This window comes from Pipistrellus kuhlii, unplaced genomic scaffold (assembly GCF_014108245.1).
Source record: "Pipistrellus kuhlii isolate mPipKuh1 unplaced genomic scaffold, mPipKuh1.p scaffold_m20_p_1, whole genome shotgun sequence".
NCBI lineage: Eukaryota > Metazoa > Chordata > Mammalia > Chiroptera > Vespertilionidae > Pipistrellus > Pipistrellus kuhlii.
In genome coordinates, this window is record NW_023425404.1 from 89,970,950 (window position 1) to 89,983,420 (window position 12,471).

The 12,471-nt window shown below is 39.4% G+C and overlaps 1 protein-coding gene across 4 annotated transcripts in view; it reads left to right on the top strand.

Moving 5' to 3' along the window:
- NPTN (neuroplastin) overlaps nt 1-12,471 on the top strand; it is a 78,384-nt gene that overhangs the window by 54,531 nt on the left and 11,382 nt on the right. For all 4 annotated transcript variants that reach the window (XM_036456406.1, XM_036456388.2, XM_036456398.2 and 1 more), the window contains one exon: nt 6,978-7,111. In XM_036456406.1, the coding sequence (XP_036312299.1) occupies nt 6,978-7,111 (134 nt within the window). The remainder of the gene's footprint in view (nt 1-6,977; nt 7,112-12,471) is intronic.

The following is a 12,471-nucleotide window of genomic DNA, read 5'->3' on the forward strand; positions in this document are numbered from 1 at the left end:
AGAAAAATGAAGCCACTGCTCTGTGCCATACAGTGAGATGGTGGTCAAGCTAGCATAGAACCTTAGGTTTTGACTCCTAGTCCTTTGTTTTTCCATTTTATAAAATGACCATGGGGAGGCAGGGTTACTGTTTGAAGTTGGACTGAAGAGATGAAGGGTTGTTTTTTGTTTTGTGAGCTGAGCTCCATGGGGAGACTCTTCTATGTAAGACCTGAGGACCTGCAACATTCCAGGCTGAGCCTTTGGCACAAAGTCCAAGTGCAAAGGGAACAGGATGTGTGAGAGAAGGAAAGTGGTGTATCTAATAGTTAATAGTCCTCTCCAAGCCTAAAAGATAATTACATACAATTACAAACTCTGATGAACTGTAATCCTAGTGATTTGATGTCAATGATTTCTAATCAGCACTTTCAGGAGTGGAAACAAAGTTTATTTTTCCATTAGTTTGGCTGCTCGAGATGGGATTCAGTGGCCCAGAGGTACCTTTCCTCACATTCTGTTGAGCAGATATGAAGTGATCTGGAGGGGTAGGGAAGAGGAGGCTAGAGGGCAAGAGTGTTTCCAGAGGAAGTTACATCTTAGATGGTATCTTGCCATAGTGAAGGTGCAGACTATACATTGTTGCATTTTTACTGTATAATAGCTTTATGAAGGGGATAGAGCAGGTGGTGATAATCCTGGTTTTAAAGAACTAGGCCTAAAGAAAATTCTTTTTATAGAATCCTAAAACATTTTGTGACTAGCTTGGACAAATATGTTAGTCTCTTAAGAAAATTCTTAAAGAATTCTAGTCTTTCTCTCTTCCCTCTCTTCTTGAATACCTGGACAGAAAACAATAAAACATTTATTGTCATTCAGGTAATGGATAGTTTTATATGGTAAAGACTGACCACTTGGCTTTTTTTGAGTAAGTTTTTAAAGGTTTGCCTCAGGCCCCAAGTCATATTCTAGGCTAGCTCCCGAGTGTGGTAGGGTAGAAAATTGCCTTGCATTTAGAGTGGGATAAGAGGGTGGTGTGTTATTCCCAAAGCATTTTAATATAAAGTCATTTTATTTCCTAAGTGCCTATAGGGTGGAGTAAGGACAGTTTTCTTTTTATAACTATAATGGTTTGAAAAATCTGCTGAGTAATAGATAAGATGTATCTGTACTTGAGAACAGAAATTCCAGGGGATTCAGGGAACATAAATGACCTCTGCTGACAGGAGTCTCTGAAAATCTTCATTTATAATTCAAACTATACATATATATTTCTTTAGCATCTGTTCTGCACATAGCCCTTTTCTTTCCTATCTGGTTTTAATCTTCACAACTCTGAGGTAAATGGTGTTATTATCTCCACTTTCCAGGTGAGAAATTGAAGCTGAAAGGAATTAAATGACTTGCACAGAGTGACAGAGTTAAGCAGTGGAGCCAGGTGCTCTAGTGCCAGAGCCTGTTCCCTAAACAGTAAACCATGTGGCCATGTTCAGCACATGACAACTGAAAGGACTCAGACTAAGTTAGAAGAAATGGGCTCTAATTCTGGACCTGCCATTAAACTTAGTGACCTTTACCAGTCACTTTTCTTTTTCAGCTGCCCAATGTATGATGAAGTAGATTGAGATAGAGGGTCTTTAAGGTTCGGCAGGTCTCCTATGGTCTGAGATTTCCTTTTATGGACACAGATGAGGAAATCGTTGGGTTATTGGAGGAAATATTTTCTAAGCTGCTTTTTCTGGTGGTTGTGACTTTCACCTTCTCAGCTTTGAGAATGTTACTTTAGGGCCTGCACAATTCTGCTCACTCTTCTCCCTATCTTATGGAACCTTCCCCCCTGATCTCGAACACTGGTGCCATGACTGGTGTTAAAGCAGTGGTTCTCACATTTGATTTTATGTGTTTAACTATGGCCTGAGAATCAAGCTTATTAAGAGCAATGGGTGGTTATAGTGTATAACCAAGGTTAGTATCACTTCAGTGCTTCCTAGTCAGCCATTTCAGCTGCAGGAAAGGGAAAAGCCTCATCTGTAGGAGGCAGCACAAGTCTCCGACTGCTCTAGTTTTCATAACCAGCCATGAACCTACTCTGTAGAGAAGCCTGTTGAGCCAAAAGCTGACATCCTTTTTTGCTTCCATCTTGATCAGTTGCATATTGCTTGTTAGGCTTAGCCTTTGGTTAGCAGTAAATTTTAACACTCCCTCTGCTTTCAGCCAAGTTTCTAACTTGCCTACAGCAACAATGAGGTACATCTTGAATTTTATATTTTGCATAAAGGAGGCAAATAAATAGTTTATACAATATCATTACGTTTACTTAGACATAGCCCACTCATTGAAAACACCTTTAAGAATGGAGTTGTGAAGTTAAGAATTTACTTTGAAAAGTGAACACTAAATAAGCAGTCCATGTAAGAGGCCACATACTGTTCTTGGCTCGGTTATGTTTAACTTTACTTATCAACTTCAGCTGAACATATCGCTGTTGTGTAAGTTGATGCTTTCTACGGCCACCATCCTGGCAATGAAGCTGAATGCTCTGCTGAAGTGCAGGCAAGTCAGGCAACAGAAGATACTGAGGAATGTGCATTTGTCCTTGACCCAGGTCATAAAAATTGGGTCAGTCATTGCTGGGTAACTAAAAGTCCTTTGGATTTCTTGCGTTGCCATTCATTAGGATACTGGAAGGATATCCATTAACCTGATTAGAGAAGGTGGATAGCAAGGTGAGAGATTGAGTTTATTCCTAGTGAGTCTGTGATCTCTTTTAAGAGTCTCTTTGTTACCTCCTTACCACTTCTGCCCTCATTCTTGTCATTGTCTATGCGTCCTTGAGAGGGTACTGGGAAATAAAGAGTGTCTGCTTTGTCAGACTCCTCAGATCTACCTTCAGACCATCAGGACATGATTAAGCCGTTCATTATTAAATGGCAAGTCCATATAAGGTGAAGCACCTTAATATCAGTAGGTCATTAATGACTATAATTGTCAGTGTCTGACCTGATTAAACCTTAGTAGTCACAAACAGAAATCCTATTTATATCAGCAAACAGGGAGAGAACACGGTTATCAGCATCTCTTTGATTTCTTAGAACTCCGAATGCCTGAGTCTAGGCCTAGCCTTTCCTTGCTCCAACTAACAGCTCAATTTAAATGTTTATTTTTGACACTGAACTCCAAACATATGCTAGATTGCTATACAAATGTAATTCCATCCTCACAAGACCTCTATGAAAGTATGAGGGTGTTATTCATATTTTATAAAAGTGAAAACTGAAACTCAAAGGATTTTAAGTGACCCATATTAGGTTGTTCATTGGGTGAGTAAGAGAGTCTCTATATGGCCTAAATAGGGCAATGTGTGTTTGATTGGGTGGCTACATTTGTTATCTATTGCTTAAAGCATCAAACGCTTGTTACCTCATAGTTTTTCTGTGGGTCAGGAATTAGGGAACAGATTAGTGGCATGGTTCTGGCTCAGAGTCAAGCTATTGGCTGGATCTGCAGTCATCTGAAAACTTAACTGGGGTTGGAGGATCTGTTTCCCAGGTGGCTTTCTCATGTGGCTATTGGCAGAAGGCCTTAGTTTCTCACTATCTGGGCCTCCTTATAGTCTGTCTGAGCATCGTTCCAGAGTGTGTGATTTCAGAGAGAGCAAGGAGAAAACCTTGCTTTCTTTTGAACTAGTACCTAAAGTTGTATACCTTTACTTCTGCTTTATTTTATTCATTAGAATTAAGTCACTAAGTCCAGCCCACACTACAAGGGAGGGAAATTAGGTTCCACCTCTTGAAGGGAAGAATATTGGAGCATTTGTGGATACTTTAAAACCACCACTGGTGGACTCTGAGCCCCAAAGGGGCTCCCTCTCTGACTACTGCGGACATGTGCTGAGAGCTTGGGCATTTCTTGCTCTGTAGTTCTGCTGTCCTGCTCAGCTGGTAGGGTAAGAACAGGCTTTCTGATTGAGTAGCTACTGTAACGGATAGAGAGAAGTGAAAAAAAAACTTTTCATTGACCCAAAGGCTAAAGTAATGGTTATCATAATTTCCTATAAGGATATAGTAATGTGGGTTGGGTTAATTTTTCTCTTTGCAGAGTACACAGGTGATATTTTCTCCATCCCAAGAATGACTATTGAGGGCATTATTCTTTTGAGTATGTTAGGTGGAGGGGTTATTCCTATTGCTAAATTGTGGAGAAAGCAGCAATACATCTAACCATTGAAAACTCTTATAGGCTTATACTGTGTAAACATGGCCAACAAACTGTGATGGGAGTTAACTAAGTTCCTAGTGGTGATCTCCTAAACACCAAGGAAGACCATCTCAACCCCTCTCTTTACGTCTTCACCTTCAAGCCTCTGTCTTTTCAGAATAGCAACCTTTTAGAGGCTGTGGAGCCTTAAGCCAACTTAACTTTTAGCCTTTTAGGTGTTTCAGATGTGTAATCTTGGAGATGAGTCCCCATGGCAAAAATTGATGGTACTGAACTCACAATACTTTTGAATTTAGTCAGATAACTGGGCCAGATTGGGTATTCTTCATGGGGCAAAGGAGAATGAAAGTGGAAAGATATATTACATGTAAGCTGATTTCTGAAATTTGTATCTCCACCCTGAGCTTCATACTTGTTACTTGTCTACTTGACAGCTTCACTTGAATGTTCAGTAAGCATTTTAAATTTAACATGTCCTAGAATTTAAATGCCTAGTTTTTACTACCATTAAGTTACTGCATCCCCAAACAAAACAAAATAAAAATAAGCAAACAACCCACCCTAATTCTTCTGCAATCTTCCTCATTTTAGTAACTGAAAACTCAATTCTTTCAGTTACTCAAGCCAGAAATCATGGGGTCATTCTTGACTCCTTTTTCTCTCACATCTCACATCCAGTCCATTAACAAACATATTAACTTAATGTATAAAATATATACAGAATCTCCGCCCTTCTACTACTACCCGTGTTCAAACTACCATCTCTTTTGCCTGGATTACTATAATAGCACCTGATTAGTCTTGTTTCCACTGTTGTTTCTCTACAACTGTTATCCACATAATAATAGCAAGAGGTAGCCTGTTAAAACATACAGATCATTCCATACCTACACTTACTATTCACCAGCTGATTCAGAGTAAATGCCACTCATTTCACTGGCCTACAAAGTCCTATCTGACCTGGGCTCCATTCTCTCTGATTTCCTATTCTGCCATCTTCCCCTTGCTTACTGTGTTTCAAAAAAAACTCCCCATACTACCCTTTATATGTAATAAGCATATTTCTGCCTCCAGGATTTTGCTCTTCCCTCTACTTGGAGTGTTTCCCCACAGATACGAGTGGCCTACACCCTTATTTTCTTAATGACTATGGTAAAATTTACCTTATTAGAAAGGCTTTCTCCCCACAACTCTCTGCCATATCTGGCATGTAGTGGGTCAACTAGAGGCAAGATGTGGTAGTTCTTCTGCTTGTTGTGTCACCCAGTTCTCCCATGATGGTATTTTACCATGGAGCTTACTCCTTCAAGTGCTTAAGATGGTCTTTAATATCTATTGACTAAATAAATTTTCTTTGAGGAAGGGTGACCACTGAAAAATGGCCCAGTACTGTGGGAGAAATTTGGCCTGGTAGGAACAAGATCGAGCCAGCCTGACCCACTCGCTCCTGTAATGAGGAATTTTGCCTAGAAAAACAAAAAGACATTTCCTTTGTAACATCGTATTTAGAAAACACCTCACACTGAGTAGTATTGAGCAGACTTATTTGGTAAGCAATGGTTATAGAGAGCTTGGGGCATTGCTCAGTCCGTTCCTGTCCTGGTGCTTCTGGGGCTGACCTGCAAAGCACAATCTGAGAGTAGCAGGACTTTTGGGTTATTTTTAAGCCAAGAAAGCCAAGCCAGTCAGAGGGGAAACATGGGATCAGCCCATGATATATGGCAATAACAATTCCATAGGCTTTTAGTCTCAAAATGAATGTTTTATTGACATTTACCTATCCAATGTAGGCAGGGGCTAGAATTGTTTCTGTTTGATAATGGGTACAGGACTGAAGCACAAAGTAATTAAAGAACCAGGAAAACTGGAATTTGGACCAGGCCTATTGATTCTCTTTCCCATCTTGGCCAACAAAGCGATATCTGGCCCAACTCTGAATTTATTGCTTTCAGATTACTATAACTGGTAAGGTATGCTGGGAAATATAGTTAAGATCAAAGAAGGCTAGTTTCAAAGAATTAGCCTTCATCTCAGGCTTCTTGGATCCTTGAAACTTTTCTAATTTTAAAATCATAGGTGCTGTTTATTTCTTCCTAAGTGATTCCTGAAAGCAGAGAAGACACCTCGCATGTTTAGAAACTCCCCTAAGATTGGGTTTATTGAGATTACTACAAATCAGATGCATAAGTCAGATTCCTAAGCTGTTAAGTAAAATCTCTTGGGACACTGATTGAATTTCCTGTCCCTTCCCTTCTTCCCTTTGTGAAGACCATTTCCTGGATTTCCTCTTTCCTGGCAGAGCCTTGGCCATTAATATTTATCAGACAACTTCTCCAGGAATTCATAGACACCTTGAAAGTAGGATTTGATTTTAGGTGTTTGATCTCAGAGATTCCTCATTTCCTTAAGGGTATATATGAGATTGGACATAAACTATAATTGTTAGTGTGTTTTAAGAAAAACTGACTGGTAGAGGAGATGATAATAGCTTATTTTCATTTTTAAAGGATGGCCTACTTTAGGTCAGTTAAGCCTGTGCCCTCTTTAAGTAGGTTTACTTCACATTCAGTAATCCTAACCAGGTGTGTGCTTGTGCTGCTTTGGTGGATGGGAGATAGGGGATGGGGTTGGTTCCATTGCTCTATTCTCACCTGAAATGCAGATTAGCAAAGCTGAATTTGAGAGTGAGCCTAAAGACTGACTATATTAGAAGCAAGGCTCTGAGCCTTTGTATCCCATTCAGAGCTGGCTCCCATGGTAACTTTTTAACACTCTCACAGCTGCTCCTGCTATCACTGGCCATAAACGGAGCGAGAACAAGAATGAAGGGCAGGATGCCATGATGTACTGCAAGTCAGTTGGCTACCCCCACCCAGAATGGGTCTGGCGCAGGAAGGAGAATGGTCTGTTCATGGTGAGTAAGAGGTCTCTGGTTACTAGATTTTTTGCCTGGGGAGGCCCAGACATCTGGGCCAGCTGCTACAACTGCCATATGGGCATGGCTTTGGTCACCCTTTCTACAGTCATATGAATGGTTGCAACATGAATCTGGAGGTCAGTGACAGTTTCTGTCCAGCATGGAAATGCTTTGGATGATTTGTTAACGCTATCTGTCTGGTAAGGGATTAGACTGCTTGCCTTGAAGGTACGACATTAAAAGAGCTAACCCCAATCTTAAACTTTTACTGTCCAGTGGTCGGCAAACCACGACTCTTGAGCCACATGAGTGTGGCTCATCCACAGATCATACCACATGCGGGTGTGCACATGCAGTGGGATTAAAACTTTGTGGCCCGTGTGCAGAAGTCGGTTTTCGGCTCTCAAAACAAATTTCAATCATTGTACTGTTGATATTTGGCTCTGTTGACTAATTTGTTTGCCAACCACTGTTCTTGTCTGTTTATCCTAACAAAAATAATGGTTTTTAAGTGGTCTTACTGTTTTGGGGAAGACAAGGCAGAGAACAAATGTTAGCGTATTTCTGAAACACGGGATTAGGAATTGAAGCAACCTGATGAGACCCAAGGGCAATTGGAAATCTGACAGTATCTGTTCCAGGAAAAGGTTAAAAACTTTTTTTTCCTAATCCATGGCATGATTCTCTCTCTCTCTTTTTTTTTTTTTTTTTTAATCCTCACTTGAAGACATACTTTTTTATTTTTTATTTTTATTTTTTTAAGAGACAGAAACATTGATCAGTTGCCTCCTATACACACCCCGACTAGGAATCGAACCCACAAACCTAGGTATGTGCCCTGATCAGGAATCAAACCCAGTCTTTCTGTGCACAGGACGACCAACTGAATCTGGCATAATTCTTTTTTCTTTTTTCTTTTTTCCCCCCCAAAGAGTACATCTTAGATTTATTAAGAGAAAGAGATCCTGAGGGTAATAATTTTCCATTCCCTTTCCAGGCCTTTTGGCAAAAGAAAAGCTGATAATCTAGATGAATTTTTTTCTATTTCTTTAAGTTAAATCTTTTTTAAAATTTTTTATTTATGTATTTATTTATTTTATTTTTATTTATTTATTTATTTTACAGAGAGGAAGGGAGAGAGAGGGACAGAGAGATTGAAGCATCAATGAGAGAGAAACATCAATCAGCTGCCTCTTGCACACCCCCTAGTGGGGATATGCCCACAACCAAGGTACATGCTCTTTACTTGAATAGAACCTGGGACCCTTCAGTCAGTAGGCCTTTGCCTATCCACTGAGCCAAACTGGTTAGGGCTTAAATTAAATCTTTATTGTTGAAAGTATTACATATGCCTTCTTCCTTCCCCACCCCCCATTGACTCCTTCTAGTCCGCCCCCACCACCCACTCCAGGCCTTCACCACCCTATTGTCTTGTGTATATAAGTTCTTTGGTTGAACCCTTTCCACTCACTCATCTATCCCCACATTCCCTCTGAGATTCAGCATTCTGTTCCATGCTTCCACATCTCTATTGTAATCAGTTTATTTTGTTAATTAGATTCAACATATGGGTGAGATAATGTGATTCTTGTCTTTCCCTGGCTTATTTTGCTTAGCATAATACTCTCCATGCTGTCTCAAAGGCTAAGAGATTCTTCTTTTTTTATTGCTGCATAGTGTAAGCATTTCATGGTATAAATGTACCATGGCTTTTTTATCCACTCATCCATTGATAGGCACTTGGGCTGTTTCCAGATCTTAGCTATTGTAAATTGAGCTATTGTAAATGAACAGAGGAGTGCATACATTCTTTCTGACTGGGTGTTTCGTGTTTCTTAGGATATATCCCTAGAAGTGGAATCACTTGGTCATATGACAGTTCCATTTTTAATTTTTTGAGGGAACTCCATACTGTTGCCCATAGTGACTATATCAGTCTCTGCATGCCCACCAGCAGGGTATTAGGTTTCCTTTTTTCCCCACATACTCACCAGCACTTGTCATTTGTTGATGTGTTGATGGTAGCTATTCTGACAAGTGTGAGGTAATACCTCATTGTTGTTTTAATTTGCATCTCTCTGATGATCAGTGACTTTGAGAATTTTTTCCTATGTCTCCTGGGCTACTGTATGTCCCCTTTGGAGAAGTGTCTATTTAGGTACTTTGCTATTTTTTTAATTGGATTGTTTGCCTTTATCCTATTATGAGTTCCTTATATATTTTGGATATTAACCCTTTATCAAATGTATTCTTGCCAAATATGTTCTCCCACACAATGGGCTCCTTTTCATTTTGATGATGGTTTCTTTTGCTGTGCAGAATTTTTTATTTTGATGTTGTCCCATTTGTTTGTTTTCTCCTTAGTTTTCTTTGCCTCTAGTAGATGTATCTATACACACATTGCTACAAGAGATGTCTGAGATTTTGCTGCCTGTGGTTTCTTCTAGGATTTTCAGGGTTTCACAACTTACATTTAAGTCTTCTATCCATTTTGAGTTTATTGTGTATGGTGTAAGCTGGTGGTCTGGTTTCATGTTTGCATGTCTAATTTTCCTTATTGGAGAAACTGTTGTGACACCATTATATGTTCCTGCCTCCTTTGTCAAATATTAATTTGGCATAATAGCTTGGATCGATTTTGGGGATCTCTGTTCTGTTCTATTGATATATATGCCTGTTTTTTAGTCAGTAACCAGGCTGTTTTTGATTATGGTGTCTTTATAGTATTACTTGATACCTTGTATTGTGATCCCTCTAACTTTGTTTTTCTTTGTCAAGATTGCTGTGGCTATTCATGGTCATTTTTGGTTTCATAGTTTTTGGAGTATTTAGTCTAGATCTGTGAAATATGCTATTGGTATTTTAATAGAGATTGTATTGAATCTGTAGATTGCCTTGTATAATATGGACATTTTAATTATGTTAATTCTACCATTCAATGCATACCGTAGATTGTTCTACTTTTTTATCTTTTTTTTCAATGTCCTGTAGTTTTCTGAGTACAAGTCTTTTACTACCTTGGTTAAGTTTATCCCTAATTATCCTAATTTTTTTGTTGCAATGGTAAATGGGATTGTTTGTTTAGTTTCTCTTTCTGAGAATTTATTTTTGGTGTATAAAAAAAGCCATCAATTTTGGGGTATTGTTTTATCCTGCTACATTGCCAAATTTATTTATTAAAACTAGTAGTTTTTTGATGGAGTCTTTAGTGTTTTCTGATTTCTATGTACAGTATATCATCTGCGAATAATGAGAGTTTTACTTCCTCCTTTTGAATTTGTATGCCTTATATTTCTTCTTCTTGTCTGATCACTGTGGCTTGGACTCCCAGGACTGTGTTGAATAGGAGTGTTGAAAGGGGACATCCCTATCTTGTTCCTGTTAGGGGAAATGGTTTTAGTTTTTGACCATTGAGTGTGATGTTGGTTATATGTCATAGATGGCCTTTATTATGTTTAAATATACTCCCTCTATTCTCACTTTGCTGAGTTTTAATTAAATATGGGTGTTGGATTTTGTGGAATGATTTTTCTGCATCTATTGATATGCTCATGTGATTTTTATCTTTCATTTTGTTTATATGATGTATCATGCTTATTGATTTGCGAACATTGTACCCGTTGTACCAGCCTTGCTTCCCTGGAATAAATCCCACATGGTCATGGTGTATGAACTTTTTTTATATTGCTGCATCCAATTTGCTAATATTTTGTTGAGGATTTTAGCATCTATGTTCATCAGGGATATTGGCCTGTAATTCTTTTTCTTTGTCTGGTTTTGGAGTTAGGATAATGCTGGCCTTATAAAAAGAGTTTGGAAGTGTTCCTTCCTCTTGGATTTTTTGTGAATAGTTTGAGGAGTATAAATGTTATTCTTTGAATGTTTGGTAAAACTCCCCTGTTAAGTCATAGAGACACCTGCCCTGTGGCATGATTCTTGATGGTATTGGGAAAGTCAAAGCTTTAAATTCTTAGTTTCTCTCTTACTCAATGATGTTTGGTTAATCTTTTCTGTCAGAGAAGTGTCATATATATTCCTTCTGTTCCCAGTCCTTGTATGCCCAACACTATACTTATCAGGTGTACTTGTTAATTATCATTTTTCAGAATCAGAAGGACCTGATGACCATCAAATCCAGCTTCTTCCAGGTTACCTTTTAACCAAGATAAATTAGTGACAAAACCAAGGATCAAATCTAGTTTATTAAAAACTTTTAAGTCCTGCCCTGGCTGGTTTGGCTCAGTTGTTAAAGCATTTGTCTGTGGACCAAAGGGTCATAGGTTTAATTTCTAGGCATGGTTGCCGGGGCGCATGTGGGAGGCAGCCAGTCAACGTGTTTCCCTCAGTTTGATGTTTCTTTCTGTCCTCTCTCCCCCTCTTCCTCTTTCCATTTTTCTCTCTCTATAAATCAATGGAAAAAATATCCTTGGATGAGGATTTAAAAAAAAAAAAAGTCAATTTTTCTTCACATTCTTTGACCTCTCAATAATATTATTTTAGGTGTTGATAAGGACTAACCTGACTACATTTCAGAAACCCTTTAATAAGGGAATTTGTATGAGGAATGGAGAAGTGAAGATACTGCATTTAGTCTTTCAGAGCAGGCTCTGAAAGAACAACAAGACATTTAGAATTTTGCAGTGCTAGCAAAGATATGCCCATTTTTCTTTATTGGGCCCTGGTGGGAGGACCTTTGAGCTTTGGTCAGAGCAGTTTGGGGTTTCCTCAGTAGGTATTTTCATCTCCTGTTCTCATGACTATGGAATCTTAAGTATCCTATCTAATAAAAGAGTAATATGCAAATTGACCGTACCCCCCCCCCCCGCCAGCCATGCCCCACCAGCCAATCAGGAACAAATATGCAAATAAACCCAACCAAGATGGCTACAGCCACAGAGAGCAGGTGGGAGGGGTGGTTTTCCCCAGCAATGGAGAAAGCCAAGCTTTCCATCTGCCCTGGCCTGCCTTGGCCTCCATTTAAGGCTACAAAGTTTCAATTATAGAAGATACATAAATCCCAACAGAAATGGTTGCAGCCACAGAGCAAGCAGGAAGTTTGGCTTCACTCCAGGCTACAAAGTTTCAATTGTACAAGGTAAATAAATTCCAGATACCAGGGCCTCCGCCTGGGTCACCGGGGGGCATGGCTGGCCTGCAAACCACCACATGCCCCTCACCCAGGCCACCCACACCCCAAGGGAAAACCCACCCTGATCTGGGACACCCTTCAGGGCAAACCAGCCAGCCCCTACCCATGCACCAGGCCTCTATCCTATCTAATAAAAGAGTAATATTTAAATTGACCATTACTCCAGCACATAAGATGGCTGCCTCCATGTGGTCAAAGATCCTGCCCC